Source organism: Limanda limanda, chromosome 20 (genome assembly GCF_963576545.1).
Source record: "Limanda limanda chromosome 20, fLimLim1.1, whole genome shotgun sequence".
Classification (NCBI taxonomy): Eukaryota; Metazoa; Chordata; class Actinopteri; order Pleuronectiformes; family Pleuronectidae; genus Limanda; species Limanda limanda.
In genome coordinates, this window is record NC_083655.1 from 17916747 (window position 1) to 17940925 (window position 24179).

General features: G+C 45.0%; 1 protein-coding gene across 2 annotated transcripts; it reads right to left on the minus strand.

Moving 5' to 3' along the window:
• Positions 1-737: 737 nt before the first annotated feature.
• On the minus strand, positions 738-21579 carry jcada (junctional cadherin 5 associated a). 2 transcript variants are annotated; one of them, XM_061094037.1, is made up of 5 exons: positions 21516-21579; positions 11462-11996; positions 8436-9365; positions 4072-7691; positions 738-3025 (listed from the first exon to the last, which is right to left on the minus strand). In XM_061094037.1, the coding sequence occupies exons 2-5, from the start codon at positions 11827-11829 to the stop codon at positions 2991-2993; spliced, it is 4953 nt and encodes a 1650-aa protein (XP_060950020.1). In that variant the 5' UTR covers positions 11830-11996; positions 21516-21579; the 3' UTR covers positions 738-2990. The 2 variants fall into 2 exon arrangements, with proteins under 2 accessions (XP_060950020.1, XP_060950021.1); XM_061094038.1 differs by lacking the exon at positions 21516-21579 and adding an exon at positions 21236-21289.
• Between the last annotated feature and the right edge of the window lie 2600 nt (positions 21580-24179).

Here is a 24179-nt window from a genome sequence, read left to right on the forward strand (position 1 = left end):
GGATGTAACAAAGTACATGTACATGTACTTTGTTACAGTACTTTAGTAAACTTGTACTTGTACCATTTGTACTCTAATTAAGTAGATTTATTTTGGGGTTGTTTTCAGTGTTTACTCCACTGCTGCTATTAGAAAATATCTGTACTTTCTACTCCACTACATTTTTACAATGCATTATATTAGATGTTCCTGTTTTAAAACTAAATTAAACCATGCAAAGCGCCCTGGCAGCAGCAGCAATCACCTAAAATACACCACCGACACTCATAATGAAGTAGTAGACCGTTGCATTAGGGATAGAGTACACTCAGCAAGTACTTTTACATTAAATTATTCAAGTATATTTTAAATTAAGTACTTACTTCTACTCAAATGGAGAAGTTGAATACTGTACTTTTACTCAAGTATGTTTTTGTCAAATTATTTGTCTATTTTGAACATTTGTTGGTACAAGTGTTTTCTTACCTGCATATATTGATATTTTTATTTAAAACATGTTCAAATTAAAAACCTACCCTTTCAATTTATGTATCTGTATTTTCACTTCAGTAAATGTGAACTCGAAGGTAACAGGACACATCACCCGTACATGTTAACACAACCATGGTTACAAGAAGATTTCCCGACAAAAACTGAAAATGGTTGGCCTTTATTTTTTCTTCTTGCATAACAGTCCTTTGTCATTGCATAAAATAACAAATCATAATAATGAGTGGAAGAAAATCAGAGACAACATGTTTCATGCAAAGACTTTTATTTATGAATAGTCTGCAGTACTGTACAACAGCACAAACTTGTCTCTATTTACGACCATTTTAATGATCATAGCAAATATAGACAAATGTTGTGCCTTCAAAAACAGTTCCCTTTTCACAATAAATCTAAAAATACCTTGTTCTGTTTAAATATGTAGCTTAACCTTTGAAAATAAAATATACATTATATGAAATATAACACTCGTTTATTGGATAGACTATAGTACCAAATGCAATTATATGCAAATACACCCTCTCTCTCTGTGACGTCTTACGCACTTCATGCACGAAAAAGGAAAATGAAAGATGCTGCGCATACAAAAGAAGCTGTACATACCTCTGTATGAAAATAGAAAATATCAAAGCAAGATGTGCACCAATCGTCTATATTATGTTACAAAGAATTGCAGTACAAAAAAGACCTACGAGCCAGATAACACGCGACCTGGAACACAGAGGTACGGGTACTGGGTGGGTAACAGGACAAAAGACGAAACCTCGGACCGAGCTTCCACTGGTGAAGCCGAGATCGAGCCACTTCCATGCACGTGTCTACAGCCACATCCGACAGGTTCAACATCATATACAGCTGGATCAGAGAGTGACAGGGTCAAATGAGCAAAACCACTTCCAGTTTACGCTTTGAATGTTGGTCTTAAACCCAGTGAATGGTGATGTCCAATGCATAGCACAAAGTTCTGTTTGGTATATATTTTTTTTATTTACTTGTATTGCTACCCCATAAGTGACGTGAGTGTAAACCAATTGCCATTTATGCCCACAACTTATAAAGCACTGATATGTCAACATTAAATCATTTATCATGTTCAGATACTGTAATATTCCAACAGCTATGTTCTACACAGCATCAATACTAAGCACCTTCAGCTTAATATTTATTATTATTGCCAAAACAACTCCAAATATCTCTTTAGTTGGTGAAAGTTAAATGAATCATTGATGTCCAGTTTAAATTAGGATTTGTAAACGGACAACACATGACGAGTGACACACAGATGAAGTTCTCCACAGAAACAGTGTGTACAAGGCACACTGCGATCAATATAGCTACATCTATCGTTTCCTGCAAGAAAAGCACTTCTGAAACTAATATATGAACAAAGGAATCCCCACAGTTAAATATAGACTTCTGTAAATGCCACAAAATATAGATTTTTCTCTTTGAACAGTATGAGGATTAACAAAAATAACACTTAAATCAGACGTTTCTGATACATGTCGAGATCGCTGATGGCACCGCTGAGCGTGCGAGCGCGAATCCCTGCGAGTGTAATCTCCGAGTATTTGAGGAGATTATCAGGTGCTCGCTGGTGACATAAAGCCAATAATCTCAGCAGTGCGAATCTAACACTTGTACCAAAAGGTAGGGCTTCAAAGCAAACCTTTAAATAAGATCAGCTCCTTCAAATGGAGATTTACCTCTCAAATCATGTCACAGACGCCCTAACACAACATCTATATTGCTCTTGAGTGAATCTATTCAACGACCACAGTGTTTCTCATTGCAATCCCGGCTCTCTGAGTACATTCTCTATCACACAAGTATAAGAATAAAGAGCAGGGGGTTTCATTTCTAGTAACACACCCAAAGACAACACTTCCAAAAATCGAGTCTTTTCTTAACATAGATAAGAAAATATACATTTATTCTGCAATTAAATGTCTTAAACTGATTTTTTTATATTCTTAATAAAATCTAATAACTCTTTCTTATTTACATTTGGTGTAGGTTAATACTGATTGTAATGCAATACTCTTGCCTTCTTGTTTATTTTCACTGTTACATTACCTTTGTTTGCAGAGCAGAAGCACTTTTACATTCATATTTCAACACCCGAGCAATCGAAGGAGCCAAAGCGCAGAATGGGAATAATGACACGCATTTTTCCAAAAGCAAATAAAGACAATTTCAAAAGGAGGACGTCCGCCTGCTTGAGCAAATAAACCTTTTCGGGAGGTGGAGTGAATGGAAGGACGAGTATGACATGGTTGAAAAGGCCTGGAGAATGGGCACCAGTGGTGCCTTTATTTGGCTGTTGCAAAAAATGCTCTCGCAGCACCAGGACAGTCAGTTCCGTGAGAAGTAATGCGTAACAGTATTGGAGGGGTCATGGCAGACAAAGCCATGAGGTGAGATGAAAGCCTTTGTTGTTGGAAAAAGCTGTTAACTTGAGAAAGACAGGTTTCCCCAGTGGTGAAGGGAAGTGTCAGAGGTTACACTCTCTCCACCCGACTGGGGTCGTAGGCGTCTGATGAGAAAATAGAGAAAAGAAAAAATTAGACAACACCATTGAAAATAAGTCGTAGAGTCAGAGTGTCAGAGCCAAGTTATCTCTCTCTCTCAGTGAAGTGGACCTTGAAGGAAAAGTCCAACATTTACACTGAATGCACTTATTTGCTTGATATGAAAAAAGGTATGTCAACATGTCTGTGATTTAAGTAAGGAGCAGAATACAGTTAATGCAGCTCAGCACAAAGACTGGAAGAGGGAGGGAAACAGTTACCCAGGCCCCTCACTGTTCTGAAACACGTCTAAAAACACTCCCTAAAGCTCATTTTGGCTGTGAATTGCTTTACAATAAGATATTTACAATACAATATAAGATTTACTCATATGAAAAAAGAAAAGTCGGCTCATTATGAAACTGGAGCAGGTCAGCGGATGTAAGCTGAGTAGGTTGTCCTCCATATGTGGCAAAAAACAGCTGAAATAATTTGGTCACACAACCACCTCCCTATCTGGCCTCTGATTGGATCTCAAATGCCTCCTCAATGTGTTCACACCTTTACTTAACACCACTTGTGATGGATCACTCAGAACAGCTGTTAACACCAGATGTGAGAAGGATTTCTGGGATTAACATCTGTCCTGAGGGATCCAATCGCAACATTTCACAAATGTATTGGAACTCTTCTCAGTGTCCATATGTTTAACTGTTTGTTGCCATCGCCACATTATCAACAATGATCACCACATGACTGATACTTTTCTTTCATTGGTCAGATCTATCTTAACAGCACATGCAGCTAAACAAGATTCATTCAGCCCCTATGACTCTCTCTCTCTCTCTACCCCTTTTTCTCGCTTGCTCGCTCAATCCAACGCACAGAGACATCGGATCCCTTGGGATGGATGTCAATGCGAAACCTTGGATGAAAGGTTAGTGCACCCATGTGTGCATGCAAAGTAAAGTAAGCTAAGCAGCTAGCCTAGCTACGAAAAAATTGCTGAAAAAAAGTTAAAGCAAATAGTTCATATCCATTATCATTCATCTCCTAATTCTTTGGTACCCACCTGAGACAGGATGCGTTTCCTCATCCTCAATATTCGAGGGGCCACAGATCCCAGAACTGAAGCTGAGTGGCAGCGTTATCTCTCTCTTGGGAACGCTCCGTGGTTTAGGAAGCAGAGGAGGCTTCTGCAGCCGGGTGCGCTGCTTTGGTTTAGGCAACTTTTGCTTCTCTGCGTCTTGTGTCGATTCAGCTATCCTGACTTGCTCTGCATTCTGTCTGTCTCTCACTTTCTCCAAAGGCTTCTCTATATCATCCTCCACAATATTCAGCTCCACCTCTCCTTCAGTCTGTTCTGTTTTTAATTCAACATCGACTTCGCTACTCCCTCTATTGTCTACTTTCATTGCAATCTCCTCATTGATTTCTCCTCCCTCCTCTTCTTGTCTTTGCTCTTCATTACATATCCCTTCTTTCATTTCCCCATTAGGCTCACCGACGTCTTCAGGGTCTCCTGACTTGTCACGTGTTTCATGTGCATTTTCATGTTTATCTGAGTTTTCCACCTCCTCCCTTCCTGCTTCCTCTGGTTTTGTTTCCTCCTCTTCTTCTTGCTTCTCCTCAACTTCCTCCTTTGCCTCTTCTTGGACCTCGCTCTCCTCACTGTCTACCCTTTTCTCCTCCGAAACAGCATCTCCTTCAGACTCAGAACCTTTGAGACTGAGGCGTCTTATTCGGGACACTGAGTCCAGCTCTTTCAGGCGTGTCATTCTGTCTGTGGTCGATCTGCTCAGAGATGTAGACGATGAAGAAGCGGATGTGTTGAGCTTATCTTGCAGGGATTCGATTAGTTTGCATGCCCCACCTCTCCCCTTCTTCTCCACATTACACATGCTCCGTGCTAGCTTCTCGTCTGGTGTGACAGGCAGGGATAGGGTAAGCTTACTGGGTGGAAACTCAGGCAGGCCCAGAGCTGCGGTTGACTGAGTCTCAGGATCCTGGTTGTGTTCCCCATCACTGTGGTCGTTGCTGTGCTTGTGTTCGTTCTCTTCCTCTTGGTCTAACCCTAATCCTGGCTCCTTCACCTCCTCTGTATCTGCCCCATGAACAATCAGGGACTCCTCTTTGACTTGCTCACACTCTTCTATCACCTGCTTTGCCTCTTCACTTGGACTTAGTGGTTCCTCGGCCACCGTGGCGTCAGTGTCATCCTGGTTGTCCTCAGACTGTTTGTCAGCCACTCCCAAGGCCTCCACTGGAACAGCTATACCCAGGATCCGTGCTGCCCTCTGCTCAATGGACTCATTCTCGGGAATACCTTTTGCACATTTGACCTCATACAAGTTGCTGAGGTCCTCTACAGGCAACGAATTGGCCTTCTCCTGAATCAGTAAGTTCTCCAGATGCTTATCTGCTATTGTTGACTCATTCTTATAGGAGATAGGCTCAGAGATGGCGTATCTCTCTGTATCATCATTGAACACAAAAGAAACCTCCCTGCTCAGCCTTGTGATATGTGGTGAGCCTTGTTTCTTGGGTGATCTGCTGCTTTCGCTCCTGCTTCTACAGATGCTTAAATTCACATCACCCCTGCATAGTGGAACACTGTCTGATTTAGCTTTTCTCTGTGCATCCACTTCAGCTTGATGCTCTTTATTTGAATTGTGCTTGGGGCAATCACCATTTTTAACAATTGCCCTACTGTCCCACAAGAGCTGCACTGTCTGACTTAGCTCCTTGTGATTGAGTGGAGACGGAACTGAGAGTGATCGCTGCATTGGCTCCCCAGGGCCACCAGGGGTCTCTGTGTATACAGTAAGCCCCACGTCCCTCAGCAATGACTCTTCAGGGACTGGGATGTCCTGTCTATAGAACGGAATTGAGTCGTTGTGTAGGGATAATGAGGACAGGAGGCAGTTGTCTTCTAGGCCTGGGTTGGGGAGAACAGAGAGCTCATTTGTTGGTGGCATGTTGTTGGCCTGTGGCCTGGAGAATGCACTCCTTATGTCTATGCAGTCTAGATCAGCCGTAGAAGCCAAGGACTTTGATCTGACTTTTAAATTTGTGTGTTTTTCCATGTGCAGTGGTGGAAGACTGATTGCTTCCCTGCCTGGTTCTGGACCAGCAGTGAAATGTGCTCCTGTTTTATGGTGGGCTAGTCTGTTATTCCCCCCATCCGGATAATCAGCGCTCTGACCTACATGGGGTCTCCTGCTGATTGTGTCGTCCATCTCCTTATTAATGCACTCCAGTTCACCAATTGCATCAAACGGTCTTCGGTTCACTGGCTTTAAGAGAAACTGTCCAAAGGCCATTTGCTCTTCACTCTCCGGGGGACAGGAGTTGCTTTTCCTTGGAGAGGATGGCTGCTGGTCTCCCTGATCACGGGCCATGGAAGGGGAGGACGGCTCCTGCTGTAAAGGTTGCTGGGAGGGTTGTATTACTGGTGCTTGTGTTGGGCTGAGACTGGGACGGGAGAAGGCGCTGTTACTGGAGGGATGAAGGTTTTTCTGGCCCGCCATAGGGTAACCATAAGGGGAACCACCGTCTGTCCCCACACCACTGTCTGTGGTTGTGTCTGAGGCAGACTGAACAGGCTTTTGTCCCCCAGGCGGACTCTGGGGTTCTGGACTTTTTACCACCGTCAATGGTGAACCAGTCTGTGTTTCCTGATTGCGGTACTGATTTCCAGGCCAGGACCCGGCATAGCACAACTCTTTGTCTTCCCTTGCTTGGAGTGCCCAGGCATCTATTATCTCCTTCCTTAAAGGAGCCCTCTTATAGTTCCTCATTGAGGATGTGCTGCTGGTGTGATAGTGAGAGTAGTGGGATTTGATGGGCATCTCGTTCACAGACTTGCTCCGAACGCTTTGGCTCTCTCTGAGGCCTACAGCAAAAGTTTCTGTTTTAGTGACAGTCAGGCTTGGCATTGTCTCATTGTTGTTCTGATCTGCTGCCAAGTCTTTATTAATGTTTGTTGGTGTGTGAACAGGGACAGACACAAGACAGAAGATTGTCTCACTCACTCTTCTCTTTGTGTTCCTGTTGTTCTCTGGGCCTGAATCTGGGGCTATTTTCTTCACCTGTGTGATGGTTTCTGAAAACACTTGGTCTGAGTTGGACCCCTGGCGGGAAGAAGTTCTTGATAATGGGGCCTGGAAGGTTGCAGAGGGAGATAGAGGAGGACGTTGGTTTTTGGGATATCTGTTGTTGCAGTTTTGGTCAGTTGCTGGGAAGTTATCGACAGTATCTTTGTGCAAATCACTGTGCCACCTGGTATTGTCATTGTCAAACCCTCTAGAAGACGTCTGGTTGGCATCATCGACCAGTTTAGCGGCGATGAAAGGCCCCAGCGGTGGGGGCAAAAAGGCACTGTCGTCGGACACCGGCTCCGACACGGTGACGCTGGGAAGCTCATTGCGAATGTGGCGGATCTTGTCGGCGTCCGTCAAGGAGTTGCCGCCCAGGGCTGAGGAAAAATGGCGGATGCGCGGGTCATCAAAGGGGATATACTGGACCCCTCCACCAGGGTGCTCCTGGGCCGCATACACTGGATAAAGCTGCTTCTGGCAGGACAAGCTCCTCTCTCGCTGGGGATCAGGCCAGGAACCTACTGGATGTCTGGTGAGCCAGTGAGATCCATCTGGAGCCACATGTATCTGCTGGTACACATCCCCTCTGTACCTGGAATTAAAAACAACACAGATCCACTTTTATTTCAGAAACACTGACTTCAACTAGACAAAAATGAATAAAACAATAGGAAACTATAAAAAACGGTTGTGAAAAGTAATGTTAGCCAACCTAACATGGCTGTATGCTTGGTTGGTAAGTGAGAATAAAGCTTTATTGCACTGGACAGATACAGTGATAGCCATCCACAAATATTGTTACAGAACAGACAGGAATTTGAGAAGACTGAAGCCTCTCCAATGTTAATGCAGATCCTAAAACCCATTCAGAAAGATAAATCACAGGGCCGAAAATCTAAATAGGTAGTCTTAATAATGCTTTTTCACACTTTTTTACGCTTTTTACTCGATTAATACAACCAAGATCTCTTGCCATCTCTGATCATGAATACTGAGAGATGTTTTTTAGTAAAGTGCCTATGAGCATTGTTCAAAGCACTATACAAATAAAATGCATTATTATTGTTCATTTTACAACAAACTATCATTGTAATGCTCATATTCCTTTCACATGCAAATGTCTAACAAATAATTTCAAACAAATTTCTTTGGTTGAAATGGTAAAAGTAAATTCCTTCATGTATTGCAACTCTCTCCACTATTATTATTACTACTATTTCCAGCATTACACCAATTGTTTGTGTTAGTCTATTCATTCAAAAGATATGAATGTAATGTAAAGTGAAAAGATTTCTTGAATATATAGTTAAAGATAAATCAAAAAAAGATAATTTACCTGTAGTCTACAGCAATTTCACCATACCCCCTGTGTCCTCCTGCCATTAAAGGGGCTCTTTTATAGGATGGGGGAGGGTTGTATCCTGGAGGTCCAGAGTCCGGTGCATAATAGTCCAACTGGGGGTCACCTGGCCTTGATATTGGAAGCGGTGTTCTGTCCCTGGACTGGGGAATGACAGAGTCTCTCCCAGACAACAACTCACAGCTTCCCCTGATCTGCTGGTGCATCTCATAGGAGGGTGGTCTGGGGGGTCGGTTGAAGCGGGGCTTTGGTGTCATTGAGAGTTGGTTAGCACTAGCCGGCCTGCCGTTCTCCTGCCAACGGGGGGTCCTATAAAGGTCATGGTGTGACATCGGGTGGCCATTGACCCGCCTATACAGTTCCTGGCCAGATGAGGCTATTTCAACATATTGCAGGCTCTCAGGCTGCAGCATCCTCGGCAGGGACTGGGATTTGGCTTTGGTCCTGGGGTGGACTACCATGCCTTCAGGAGTCCTGGCATGGAGACGCTGCTGCTCCTGTGCCCAACGCTCACCCTCACTCTGTGACAGCTGGCGGCCAAAGTTCACGGCTGGACGCCACTCATCTGTCCCCAAGCTCTGGCATTTCCTCTCACTCGCTATCTTCCACTGATGGAGAGCTGCATCCCTCTCTCGATAGCGGGCCTGAGCTTGGACCTGTGCCTGAACCTGAGCCTGGGCTGCCCAGTGCTGCCTCTCCTGAGCCGCCCTCTGACGCTCCTCTGCAGACATCTCTTGGCCCCTAGCCTGCTGTGGCCCCTCTGGCCTGCTGTAACCCCCCTGTCCTCCGCCGTGGGGATCTCTGAAGTTAGCGTAATCCAACAGCACAGCGAAGTCCTGGCCTCTTCTCCTCCAGTAGGCCACGTCCTTTGCCTGTGGCTGTGGACCTCTGGTGCCATCACAGAACCTGAGAGGAAGCATAAAGTAGATGTCAAGCACTGGTGTGTTTCAGTGAATTGTTTGTCAGAGGTTAAACAGCCTTCATAATTGAAATAGAGGAGCTGCGTCAAACTATTTCTGTTTCCAAAACCCTCATTCTGAAAAACATGCTGACACTCGACTGGGCTACACACACTCACAATCATTCAAGTGAGGCAATGAGCATTTCTAATTATCCAAACAATAAAATAATTAAAAATATTGACAAACAGCTGTTCAGGGTCATTAAAATACCATCAGGTCATGATAAAGGATAAATAAAAAATTGGTTTTGCGCTGTCATTAGGACAGATTAAAACACTGAGTTCATATCCCACTAGATGGCGACAGATGACCACGAGTAGCAGGGCAGTGCCTGGTAATTGTGATATTCTATGGAGCATAATGAACAGATTACACAATGACACACAGTGGCTGCTAGTCCCAGATGTCCTCCAAGACAGATCAACAATTTAGAGGGCGTTTCATTGACAGTCCCTCTATTGCTCTGTTCTTTAGCTTAAGCTCTGAGAAACTAAGTAGCGTCTCACCAAACCAGAGAAAGGAAAGCTCCCGCGACACTGTGTGTGGATGGCAGATGATGTTTGACGGCAGAACTGATGGGCTACAACAAGATGCAATGGTTGGTCGTTTCGGTCTATTTGTGGAGTGACTGACTGACTGACAACGGAAACAAGACGCAAGCACATGTGTACACACCCGCGAGGCCGAGGCCACTGAACGTCCTTGACATTTCCGTCCATAGTCATCACTGGCCAGAGATGCTTGCTGGGGGAGAGGGGGGGGTAGCCATGCCAATTTACTAAAAATGAGGGCATCTCATGTAAGATGAGTTACCTTCATTAGTCTAATTGGGTCTAAGTTGCACTTCTCAATCCAAGCTCTACATTAGGAATGTTTCTTATCTACACTACAGCTGCCGAGCAAACCGGGTTTGGATAAGAGGAGAAAGAAAGAAGGATGAACTAACAACAGACTGAAATTGCAGAACATATGTCTTAGCAATTCCGACATTCCCAACAGAAAGATCTAACGGCACTGGTGGAGCAGCGACATGAAAAATGAGGATTACTCATCTCAAAGAATAAAACCAAAAAGTGACAAAATAAAACACTAACACGCTATTCAAGGTCATTGGACTATTTTCAGACGCTCTGTCACTGGCTGGTGGCGAAAAGGGATTAGGGGGAAAAAAGAAAGTCGGCCAAACAAAATATAAGGAAAACAGGATAACAGGGGGAAAAAAATATCTGACAAGGCTGCCTAATTGTGTGGACATTGGAACAGCTGTATTGACTTTGTCTCAGTTACAGCACACTAACCCCCAGAATTGGTGCAAATAGGCAAACTAAACAATCCTGGTTATAGGAAAAAAACAGATTGGCTGCAGACAGGCGACATCTCTGGAAATATCATGCGGTCCTTATCCGAGAGGGTTTCAATTACATAACTCCAGACGAAGCTAAATATAGCCTATTCTCCATATTCATATTTAAATAAACCCTACACGGATCTTGTTTTATTGATGGTCAATGCATTATATAAGTAGGTGTAAAGCCTTTGAAACAGTGGAAGCCGGCTAGGAATGTGGGTCATGTATGGGGGTAGAATCTGAAAGGGGTTATGCCAACAAACCTGGCAACCTGCATGTGAAAGACTGGGCATTCTCAAATGGGTCACATAGGTTTTGCCTAAAAGCTATTTTAAATACAACTCCAAGGTCCCATGTGGCAGATTAAGACTCCAGCACACATTATCCCCTCTCACTCTTCCCCTCCTCAAGACCTGACTGGGAAAAGGAAGACACACAAGGGGAAAGATAAAAGTGAGGACGAGATGGCGGAAGGGACTGAGCGGCGGTGTTAAGCACTTCAATTAATGTTATGGTGTGAAATCCTCATGGAAAACTCCTTGACAAGCTTCATTTTTAATCACGTGCTCCGATTAGGCGCCGTAACAATTACAAACTCTACCGATCAATCAATAAAGTGTGAGGGCAAGCCGTAATCAGGACAGGGCATGCAGACAGGAGTGCTTTACTGATCTCAAGGTACTGTGTCTTACCCACTGTCCGAGGTCAGCGATTCTCCCAAAGAGTAGGTGTCGATGTGGCTCCGGCTCTCAGCCTCCCGCCTGGGCTGGCTCCGGTCCCTGGGTTCGTTGTTGTTGTTGGTGCAGCCGCTGCTGTACGGCTGGGGCTGCCTGGTCCCACCACTGTTCCCGTAGGGTGCCCCGGGCCCCCTTTCATAGCCGTTCACTGTCCTGGGGCCGGGCCTGTTCTCCAGGATTTCGTGGTGTTTGCTGTAGGCTGGCGGTGAGGATGAAGACGCCTGGCGGGACGCGGGGGCTGGGGTAGGGGTGGAGGAGGGGGTGGTGGTATGCTTGGGCAGCTTGTATCCATGAGAGATGAGGAGGTCCTCCACGCTGTACATGGTCGCATTTGTTTATGCTGGTGTGGTAATATTTTTTCCCCTCTCTCTCCCTCTTTTTTTTTTTTTTTTTTGAGGAGAGGAAGGTAGGTCGGTTGTCAAGGCGTCTCTGCTTCTTCCCAACGTGCAGCGGCAGGATCACCGGCACAGCTGCGCAGCTGAGGCCATTGCTGGGGAAAAAAGAAAAGGGGGGAATGACATGAAGAGACAAGAAGAGAGACTGAAAATAGGAGGTGACGGTAAAACCATTATCCCTTCTACCCGTGTCCAGTTTTTGTCAAGGGTCCCAACCCGTGTGGACAGATGAGAGGACGAAAACAAAAAGAGATCCCCGGATTCAAATTCTGAGCTGCCATGCACGACACAAAACCAAGATCACCCGCCTTCACCAGCCGCCTTTGCCTGCCTCCTCTTCTTCTCCAGTCCTCCTAGCAACAACCTTCTTCCGAACTCACTCGGAGATCACCAGCACCTAAACCCGTCCAGAACTAAGTCGGACTGGGAGGTAAAACATGCACTCTTAAATAACAAACCAAGATAACATGATTGTTGGCGGCAGCAAGACTTTCAGAAGGCTGCTGGTGCTGCAGTGAAAGCACAAAATGCCACTGTTTACAGTGGGCTCCCTGGAGACCTCCATACAGTGGCTGTTAGCAGCCAACCGCTACTCATATTTTACATCAGTGAGCCAACTAGGGGATTGTATTCGTCTCTGCTCACCTCTGCATTATCTCGTTTTACATCTCTTCTCCTTCAAAAGGGATGTTACGGTTAAAGTCTAAAAGGATGAAGATATTTTTTTTCAGCCGTCCTCTAAATATATCTCTGGGTTGGATTAAGGTTAGGTGTATTCACACAGCCCTTTGAAAGTAATAGAACTTAAAATGCATCTACAAAGTATGGAATTGTTAAAAGATGCCTTCCTATATGGTGTGTTTCCATAAACAATTAGCAAAGCATTCGACTGACAGAAAAACATTCTGACATATTACTCTATTATTGCATTTTTACTTAAGTTGTCGAGTGATCTTTTTATCAAAATTTCAATTGCTCCTCCTTTTCAAATATGAATATTGCTGATTTTCAAAATGTTTATGACGAGTGCAGTGCCTGTTCTAAGCCTGCCCGTGGGGAATTGGCTGTTAGCTTGGCCTGAGGTAACTCTGGTAGCAGCTTTCTTTCTGAAAGTGTTAAAGTGACCTGCAGTAATTGAACCGGAGCAGGTACAGACTGGCTGCTGGATTCAGTCAGTGGCTGCTCCACTGATGCTGCACAAAGAGCTGTTCACCTGTTTATTCAAAGTTCAGAGAAACTCACTGATGCCGATATTGTGAATGTGCTGTTGTCATGAATCAACGTTGTAAATATTGTATGTTTGTTGATGTGTTCTGCTACAAGTGGCATCTGCTGCACTTGTGTCGGTCCTGGGAGTGGGATCCATCACATGTGGCTCTGTCTGAGGTTCCTATGGTTGTTTCTCTGGTAGTTTTTCCTTACTCTTGTTGAGGGTTAAGGACGGAGGATAACGTACATTGTTAACCCCATGAGACAAATTGTAATTTGTGAATATGGGCTATACAGATAAAATTTGATTGATTGATTGATGATTGACAAAATCACTTAGGCTTTTGAATCCCAGCCATTGCTGCTACAGAATGCGAGTCAACTGTTTATTCCGATTTTATTGTTAAATGCGTCATGTTTCCAAATTGCACCACATTTGACTGCACTTCCTTAGGCCCTTAACTAAACAAATGCCAAATGTCAAGGCGTTAAGATGAGCATTCCATTCTTGAGCATTCCACAGACAGACAGGAAAACAGACAGTAAATTGAATATCTTAGTGTTTTCGACTCTTGTTCCGACATGACAAGTGATGTGAAGAGGTTATTTTGGGCACTGGGTAAATGTGAGAGGCTATTTTCCGACACTGTGTAGACTTCACCGTCTGCACACTAATCGATAACAGATAGCTGTAGCCCTGTCTGTTACATCCCATTATCTTTAAGTGTTTAAACCAAGCTTGAAAATAGAACAGCTGGAGAGGGACACCACAAACACAAAGCGGGTAATCTGCAAAGACTGCAAAGGTTAAAAAGTATTATGACATTTGCCTCCTGCCCCCAAAAAAGACTACAAGTAGCGTCACGAACCGATGAGGAAGTGGATGATGACACCCAGGGTGCATCTGCTCATGATGCCCTTGATGAAGTCACGCTTGCTGCCTTGTCAACAGGACAGATGCTGCTGCAGCCCACTCATTCAATACTCTCCCGCGAAACAGACTGCCAACAAACCTGGCTGTCCTTAATAAGAAATGGCATTCAGGAGCAGCAGTGTGGGACTTGTTGCCAGAATCAAACGCTGTTCAGACAGTTTAAAAGCCAATCACACTATGATTGTTTAATGGCACGAGTCAAATTGCTTTTGTTTTTTTTTTCGGCTCTGGAAAACAGACGGCCGAGACAGAGGGAAATGTATTCAGCTGCAAACAGATAGCATTTGTTTAGCTTCTTGGCATTTGTTTAGCCATGATAGCGCCATAGAGATGGGGAAAAAATGCATCTATAAATGGAGCCCTGACTCAGAGGGCAGCATCACTACCCGTGTCTCCTTCCTCCCTGCTCCCTCCCTTTGCTATAGTCCTCCTTGTACCTGAACCGGAGGATAGCCTACTAGGTGATTAACAGGATCCAAGACCGTGAAATGCCGCTCCCTTTGTATGTCTGGCTCTCTAATACGATTATCTTTTTTAATTTAAAACCTTAAACCTGTTAGTTTTGGAGGATTGGCTCTTGGCGCTTGCCCAGTTCATATTTTTGTTGAGTTTAACTCTTTCCATTTGTGTTTTTGAATAATCTCCTCAAGGATAGGCTTCAGTCCTGAGTCTGGATGGGACGTTCTTGTCAACAATGTCAATGCGATCCAGAAAAGGGGTTTTTCTCTGCTTCATTTTCTTCACGATGAGCATTGGAACACAATTCTTCATGAACTTCAGTTGAACTTGTGCTGGGAAACAGGCCAGTGAATATGGTCAATAACTCACACTGTGATTCTGACAGACTGTAAATGGCAGCAAAATGCAATCCAATATGGTCGTTTTGTAGCCATTTGACACTTCCGATTATTCACTTAAACTCACATGACCAACATGAACATTTCTCTGAAGTGTAAACAGTTTTGTCTGTACTTTAAATTAAGAAGCACCAGCAGGTATCCCATTGCAGGAACTCATTTCAAGCTTTGAGATCAGACACTGGTATCATTCCCTTTCCTTCCTGTGGATGAGGCTTATCCCTCCAACCAGGCAAAGGCTTAATTAAGTGAGGCTTAGGTAAAGGGTTATTATTTATTAATATGATAATTCCCTTTTGTTATGATATTAGCAGATAACCTGTCTTATCTGAACATCCATATGCTGTCTAATCGAGTTAAATCCTTAATCTCAGTCAGTTGCTCTTGGTGTCATCACGAAATGAGGATTATCTCCATCACCAGTAAAAGTAAGGAGTTACATCCCATAAAAGTGACCTACCCTCACCCGGCAACCCCCCAACCCTCCCCCAACATAACCCCACTCCCTCCTTCTCATGACAAGCTCCGTTTAAATACTGCTAATGCTGTTACGCAATGGAATTACCCATTTTATTTCAAATAAAACCTCGGATTCAAGCAGTGGTATCAAACAATGGTCGGCTTTCATTCCCTGCAAACACAACAACATTGTGTTTCGCTACAATGCCTTCTTGTGAGAAAAAGACTGGCATTAAAGGCGCTCAAATTTGGCAACCGGGGGGGAAGAAGAAATAAAAAAGTGCAGATCTGCTCTATTTTTAATGACACTCCGGTTCGCTCAAAGAGAGAAATTAATGATATAGTTTATGGATAACATATGCTGCAAAGTAAGCTAAAAATAAACAGAACCACATGGGGGCTGGCATTTCCCTACAGACGACCCTCACACCAGCCCGCACGTTTTCTCTAATAAGTCACTGTACACTGCTACTGTAACATCATCGTTTTTACATTTAATATGCACTGAAATATGTAAGACCTCAGAGACCACCACTTTCCAGGTCAAGTGAAGTCATGTCAAGGCCTCGGCTTGTTTATTAAAACGGATACAAGCATTTTTTTTTAGCTGTGTGAGAGTTTGGGGGGGCGTGCCCTTACACTGGTGGCTACACCAGCGGCCGGCTGCAGGGGCATGACGGCTTGCAGGTTGACAGTTTGGTGTCAGCTCCTTATTCATGACCCAACAGAGATGAGGGCATGGTGGAGAGGTGGGGAGGCGGGAAGGGAAGCAGAGGGACAGCATGGGTGGCAATGCAGGACAGAGACCTTCATCAGGCCTCAGGGAGGACAGAACTGCAGTGTTAGAAAATGGTCCAAACTATATGGGTTACAGGCAGCAGAATAAATCCCACTGCATATGTAAATAAACTTTTTAAACAGTGAAACGTCACTGTTGTCCATGAAAGTATGACCAGAAGTGACGAGTTTCTGCACTGTGGTCAAAACAAATTGAGCAACAGTAAATGTTTCTTCCTGAGGAGGACACAGAGATGTGTTAAAATAGCACATCCCTGTTACAAGTGGAGAACTACAGACAAAAACAATCTGGATTTAACAGGCTCCAGAATAAAGGCACCACTACAAAAGAAATCTCCAACGCCAGCGCCTGGAACCAAAAAGACGATAAGTCTGCTTCCTAAAATATTCCACAAGAGCCGCACCTCCCCACCACATTGTTCCTTGGATCTATAACAACTGACCCGAGTGGGTGTGTACTTGGCTCGTCTGTGGCCTGCATCTGTTAGGCCTGTGCACGCACATGGGTTTCTCAGGGATGACAGCCCATCACATTCAGCAAACAGCAACGGGCCGCAGATTGTTTATCTATGTGACATCACTGTGTCCAGCAGAGGGGCCGCCTCTCTTCCTGAGGAAGTGCGTAGCTGTGAGGACGGAGGAGAGCCGATGGTGTCGCAAATGTTTCCAATCAGGCTCTCTGCAAGCTCCTGTTTGTCCTGGGGAAAAGAAGCTGCACGCCTGCTTCTGGCTGAGGCCGGAGGAATAAAGAGCCAGGCAACCTCGAGCCATATTTTACCCATACTGACCTCTAGGAAGCACAATGTTCTGCACATCAGGTGGACTGTAACTCAGCAACATAAAGTGTGGGCATGTTATCAGGGGAGCTTTCTGCCCTCTGGACACTGGCAATCCATCAGAAAAATCCCTACTGGACTCAGCAGCCATGCAATTAATATAGGCCGATTATATCCTGCTGCAACAACCAGACACAAAGGTTGTAATTGAATTCGAACAGGTGGGCATGTATTTAAATGCAAAGATTTCCCTGTCTAGTACATGACAAGCCCATCACCACGTTGCAACCCATGTGCTTTCTCCAGCATCCACACCCTCCTGCTGGAGAGAGTACACCAACAGGCAAGGCTCATGCATTGTGAGTCAATTAGCTCATGTGGAAAGGTTTAGCCAAAAAAAACACCCACTCGCATTATTTTGTTGAGCATATCCCATGGCAACAGTTGTTTTTGCTTTTGTCAATGGCAGCTTGCAGACAATAGCATGTGGGCCGCTCAGATATTCCCGCTGCATTGCCACAGTCCAAAACTTATTGCAGTCAGTCTCCACTGGCAGCGAAATCAAAGGCGGGATGGGGGTGGGAGTGTGGGAGTGTGGGAGGGGGGCCAGAGGGGCGGGGGTGCTGGTGTTGTTTTTTATCCCATCTTATTCGAACACATCGCAGTCTGCAGCACTGTGGCGTGGTTTCAGACTCATTTTCAGACTGTCGAAAAAAGCTGGAGCAGCCCAACATTCGTCATCAGAGTTTCGTGCAAACATTTCCATCACAAGTGAGTCGCGCGTAGGAGCAGCGTAGCTAATGGCTCATTAACGCATGTGGCAAAGCTGCACAGCAAACATGAGACACTGCCGATGTGAAGGTAATTACATCAATGGACTCATTTTCTATTGTAAGGAATGCTGAGCTCAGTGCAGCTCAAATGCAGGAATTTGGCGTCATGAGATTTTCTTCTACCGAACGCATCCAACATTCATGCATTATGTGCAGAGGAGATTCGGGGCTGAGCATTTGCTCCACAGATCGTGCCAGCGTTTCGGAATCATCATTTCATGTGAGAGGAAAATAAAACATAAAGGAGGGGGCATATTAAGCGCACTAATCCAACAAGGCACAGTGCAGCTACACAGTAGGCTTCACCTGCACTGAACTATTCCCAAGCCATGCTGCTGCTGAGCCTGCCAAACCTGCTTCATGGTAATTAGTGTCTGTCAAGGTCCGAGCATTGCTTGAGATGACAGTGGCATGGTTTATTAGCCAGGAACACAGTGATCAAAGGGTTAGCAATACTCTGGCTTCCTGCTAATCAGATGTGTACTCAGCATGCCTCTTGCTCCTTATTATAGAAGGAGAGGTAATAAACAACCTTACATAGACAAGAGAATATGCCGCCACGAGTAGGCTTAAACACATTTGGCGCATGATATTTACGGACAGCTGAAGGGAGGCGGCAACAGCGGTCTGTGATGCAGATTACAGGTGGGGTGAACGGGCTCTTACACGATGCAACTGAAGTGTTGTCGTGATGGATGGCCTGACGGATGTGGAAACAAGGGCTATGTAAACACATGAAAATGAATGGCCAGGGTTATCTCAAGGGCTTCATCACTGCATGGGCATAAAATTGAGGAACATAAAATCACAAAGCAGGCAGCTCAACCATCTGCCAAACATATGGACGTCCACCAGGCTAGCACTCAGGCAGGACATAACAATATATGCACGGAGCGTGCTTTCCACGTCGTTTCATGCCTCCGATTCACCGCTCTGTATTCACGCTCTGAGAGCCGCACTGGCAGATGTCAATAGATTTCACACGTTTCTGGCTGGCTTCACCCACCAGACTCCTTCTTCCCGCCTGCGTCACCTCTGCTCTGACATCACATGTGACATCAGGCAGCACCTCCGAGGGGATCCCTGTAGCCGGGCAAACATCAGAGGACTTTCAGAGGCTTCAGCTGCTGCTACCCAATGGCAGAAAAACTCATTTTCTTGATGTGACTGGCCTAGAAATACAGCTCAAGACTGACAGACAGGGAGAGAGAGAGAGATGGAGAGGGAGAGAGAGACAAAGAGAGAGAGAGAGATGGAGAGGGAGAGAGAGAGAGAGAGAGAGAGAGAGAGAGAGAGAGAGAGGAAGAGAGAGGAAAGAGCTGTCTACCATGAAAGATGTTAAAACAGCTAGTGCACACCCGCACACACACACACACCAACCCACACACGCAATAGTGGAAAGGGTAAAACTAGCCCTAGGATAACCAGACTGGCTGCAGCACCAGGAAGTAATCCCAGCCCTCACTTATCGCTCTCTCCGTTCGGACCACTCCTGAAAGTTAAACTGGTGTGACTCATTTCATAGCTGTGGAGGGCCCCTCCAGTTTCGCTGACCAACCCTTTTCCTCGGCTGCTGGAAGGAATTAATGAGCTGCTTCCCTTCCTAATACGCTCCCCGTCCCACCGCACTTCGCCCCCCCCCCCCCTCGGGGCATCTAGCAGGGGCCTTGCGTTCGCACATCATCTCAATCTCGAGGATATGTGACAGACCCACCACATAACGCACATGCGCCCACACACACTTAAGATTTCTCTCACTCTTTTTCGGCCTCAAATTGCATTTTAGCTGCTGCTGATCTGGACTCTTTTTTTTGCGGTATGTTTTTTTTATTTATCCGTCAGCTTCTGCTATCCACAAATCCGGCACACTCTGTCTAGCAAACGTCCATATGCTGACATTTACTGACAGTATCTGATGTAAGCTCACTGAGCTATGAAAGGTCCTGGCGAGAGGGAACGGCTCACTCCCTGGGCAGCGTTAACAGTCCTTCCATAAATACAATAAACATCTCTACCTAGAATAATCATACCTGAGGGCATGAGAGAACAGTGCTAATAACAGTGAGTCGGATTACTCCATAGGTGGAGGCTGTTCACTGCAACAACATTGTGATAACTCAGTAATAACATTATCTTGAAGGGATCAGATCTTTGACAGTCTCTCCCCTGGAGGTCCCTAACCCACAGGCGGCAGTGTACGTGCAAGATCTAAAATTAAAGTCATTAAGCGACGGAAATCACTCTGACCAAAATGTGAGGTACGAAGAGCAGTGGCAAGTGTTTCATCCATTGAGGGCTGTATGGGCTATAAAAATGTAACTACACCATAAAAACCTCTTTAAGGTCAGCATCCAATAGTCCCGACGTAAATCTGGGCCCATAACATTTACCCATTTCAGCCGAGTGACAGCAGGAGGATGGCTGCTGTGACAGTGGATCCATGCAAGGTTATAAAACACAAGGCGGTGCGTGCAGGAGGCAGGAGGCAGCGTTTGTGGGGAGGAGGGGGGTGAGGGGGGGGGGGAGAAGAGAGGTCAAGCAGCAGCAGCCATCATCGTGCAAACACGCTGCAGGTGTGACAAAGTGACAGCATGCAAACATCCCAGCGACCTGAACTTGGCAGACCATTTGCCACAGGCGGCTCGCAGCTCGTTTGCATTGCCATTTGGTGTTCCCGAGCATCCGTGCACACGTTTCTGGACCCGATTCTCTTCATCACCACCATCATCATCATCATCATCATCATGTCGGGATGAAATGACTGACAGACTGTGCATCATGCTCGCCCCGCTGTGGTAGCATTCCTAGCCCGTAGCCCCCGATGCGCGCAGCTCCCAGATGCGGGAGGGGGGGGGGGGGAGCAAACAGGAATTCCTTTAAACATCTGCCTGTTTAAAGTCTCGCAACAATGCGATCCAGGTGCGGGGCTGTTTTCACAAGACCTCACACCTTCTATTGATCAACAGGGGTGCTCGGGTAAATTCGGCGTATAAATGATCCACTACAGAGACTGCATTTCAATGACAACACTGTTTTATAACTCAAATGTCTAAACGTCTCCCACCGCAGCTCGCCGTGGATGGAACAGCACTCAGGAAAACAATATTCTACAAGTTGAAATTCTATCAGAGTGATTCATAGATGTTTGGAGTCACCCAGAAAGCAAACCGACAACAAGCTGCGACCACAGTATTTCCTTCGAGTGCTTCATTCGTGTTCTTCTCCATCCAGATCCCCTCTCGTCAGCTAGGACGCGTAAAACTGCGTAATTTGGACGGACTTTGGCCTCTCTCTCCCCCGCAGCTCACACAGCGGCACCGCGGCGCTACCGCTAGCCCGGCTAGCTCCATCAGATCAATCTGTAACCTTCAGCTGACAGGAGGAGAACACTGTGGCAGCCGCACACGCTGCAACTTAGAGAGGGGAGGAAAGGTAAATAACAGATCCGCCATCCTCCCGCGGCTTCACCTTCTTGCACGTCGCGTCCGGTCGGTGCCACGGTGCCTCGGTCCTCTGGTCCTCTGGTCCCGGGCGGAGGAGGCGGCAGGGACGAGCCGGACACGGGAGAGGAGAGCTCGGCTGGGAGTTGAGTGAGGAGCCGCTGTCTGCCCCGCACGCACACACACACACGCACGCACGCACGCTCGCACACACAGCAGCTCGTCTCCTCAGCGTGTGTCGTCAATTTAAAAACACTGAAACAACGAGCTGTGTAGGGGCTCGAGCCGAAGCCACTTTTTGTCTGTACCTGTGAAACGCGGGGTCGCGGGGCCGCCTGGTCTCCGGTGGTCCTCCCTCCCTCCCGGCCGCTGCTGCTGTGCGCGGACTGAGCTGAGATCTGCGGAGGGAACAGCCCCTGTGCTCACTCGGCAGTGAGGAGGCTGCCCTCCTCTCCAGCGGGGAGGCAGCTGGATGCTGCTCACACAGAAGGTCACTTCACACTCAGCGTTTCAACACACTCTCCCCGCACACACACGCCGGAGAAACGTGGAAACATTTGCCATCTGTGATTTGTACTTAATCCTAAAATAAGAGTTCGAATCGAACTACTGTCAAAAATAGATATCCTCTCTGTCGTTCTCAAGGATTCCTTATAAATACTGTTAACCCCATGTCTCTTGTCCTGTCTGTCTGTCTGTCTGTCTGTCTGTCTGTCTGTCTGTCTGTCTGTCTGTCTGTCTATCTGTCTATCTATCTATCTATCTATCTATCTATCTATCTATCTATCTATCTATCTATCTATCTATCTATCTATCTATCTATCTATCTATCTATCTATCTATCTATCTATCTATCAATCAACATAGTCTACCCACCTTTGAACCATTTGGTTTCTCCTTAAAGTTTATAGATCTGGCTCTTAAATTGGACTGATCAGAATATCTTCTATTACAATCGATTCTTCATTTTGCCATGGACTTTTGTGTGAAACACTTTATATCTTTGTTTTACCCATTCTAGTTAAATACCTATATCGACATAGTCTACCTATCTTTGCTCACTACCTACCTACCTACCTGCCGACCTACCTACCTGTTTACATAGTCTACCTGCCTACGTGAAAAGCACTAACTAATAACTGAAGGTTGACAACTTGCAAATAAGAATGCATGTCACCTTCACAGATCCATGTCTACAGGCTATTTATGTTAATATATACTGTATATCGAGTATTATAGGCTTTGTATGTAGGCTTTGAAAAGTGATTATAATTCAATCTCCTTCAACATTGGCACACATGACAATTTGCTTCTTTGCTCATTTCCTTTCTTTCCTGTCTTTCCTCATAAAAACTAGATAGATGATGTCACCTTGGGCTTGATAGAACAATAATGGACTTGTTTGCCTCTTTCTTTCTGATGTTTTATTGTTTCATTGACAATGAAAATAACTTGGAGCTAAAAATGCATCTGGGGGTCTACATGGGAATTGGAGTAATTTAATTTCTGTAAATATTAACCTATGTAGATCTTTGTTATTTAGAGCAGTTGGTTCAAACTTCAAGTCCACTGGTTTTTGAATGTTTTCTCTCCTGTGAGCTTTGCCAAATCCTATACTTTACGTCTGTCTGGCTCCGAGCCTTCACAGCTGAAAGTTGTACTCCGTTTCCAACTCTTAAAAAGAACAGAGGAGCCTAAAATCTCCATAATATTGACACAGATGTTGCATAAAACTGAGTTCCCCTGAAAATAAGGGAGGCTGGTAGGCTTCTGTCCGCCCTGGCTTATGTATTCCCACAGTGGAAATAATTTCAGTGGACTGCCTAGTGTCTGACCATTGACATATACATCCTTTAATTTATTTGAAATGTCTGCTTTGGCTGTCCACTTTGCGTAATCACAGCTGTTAATGTTTTCTCTGGTTAATAGCCTCCAAGCAGTGGTGGATGAAGTATTCAGATATGTTACTAACATGAAAGTACAAACACAGCAATGTAAAAATAATACATATAAGTCCAGCATAAGCATATTCCATCTCCTATTTAGGGAAAAGCAGAGAAGTGTCATGATTAAAATGCAGCTAAAATAATGGTTTGGTCCCTGTGACTGATTTATTATAATATATGACATAATTACAGTATTAATAGTCAAGCATCAATCACCATGTGCACGCAGCACGTTACTGCTGCCAGAGGTGGAGCTAGTTAAAACTACAGTTTAACACACAGTTTTATTCACCAGATAAATCTGATGAGCAATGAGATGATTAATGGGAAAAGAAAGAAGAAAAAATAATGTTCCGTTTCACAAATCTGTTTTCAGTTTCTCCAATCTTTGATATTTTGTGAGATATGTGATCATTGGAACATTTATTGAAATGAAACCATGTGAGTGGAATAGAAAGAAAAATCACTCTTTGATGAATTTGTTAACTCATAAACTGAAATGTGACCCTGATCACGCAGGGTTGGATATCACTGGTTTCATCTTTAGAAAGGTGTTATTATTTAAAAGTGTGTTATATTATCCATGGTGTAAAACCTTCCCCTTAAAGGTAACTGGTAACTAAAGCAGTCGAATAAATAAAGTTGAGTAGAAAGTGTATTTTCTCTGATATGTAGTGTGGAAGTATAAAGTTGCACAACATGATAGTCAAGTAGCCCCAAGTACAAGTTATATAGTACTTGAGTAAATATACTTAGTTACTTTCCACCATTGTCTCCAAGCTTTCATGGTCATGTTTACATAAAGCCAGCTTAACTCTGAATTACCCAATCCATGACTATCTCTTTTCCCGTAAAGTCAGCCATTGTTCCAGTTGTTGACTTGGCGAGTCCCGTGGACTTAATGAAGTCAGACAGACGGCGATGTTTGAGCTCCCGGTGGCAGCTGAAAACAGTTTGTCTAACATTTCGATGGCAGAGGACGGGACTCGTGACACACTAAGACGAGAGGAGTAACTGAGAGGAACC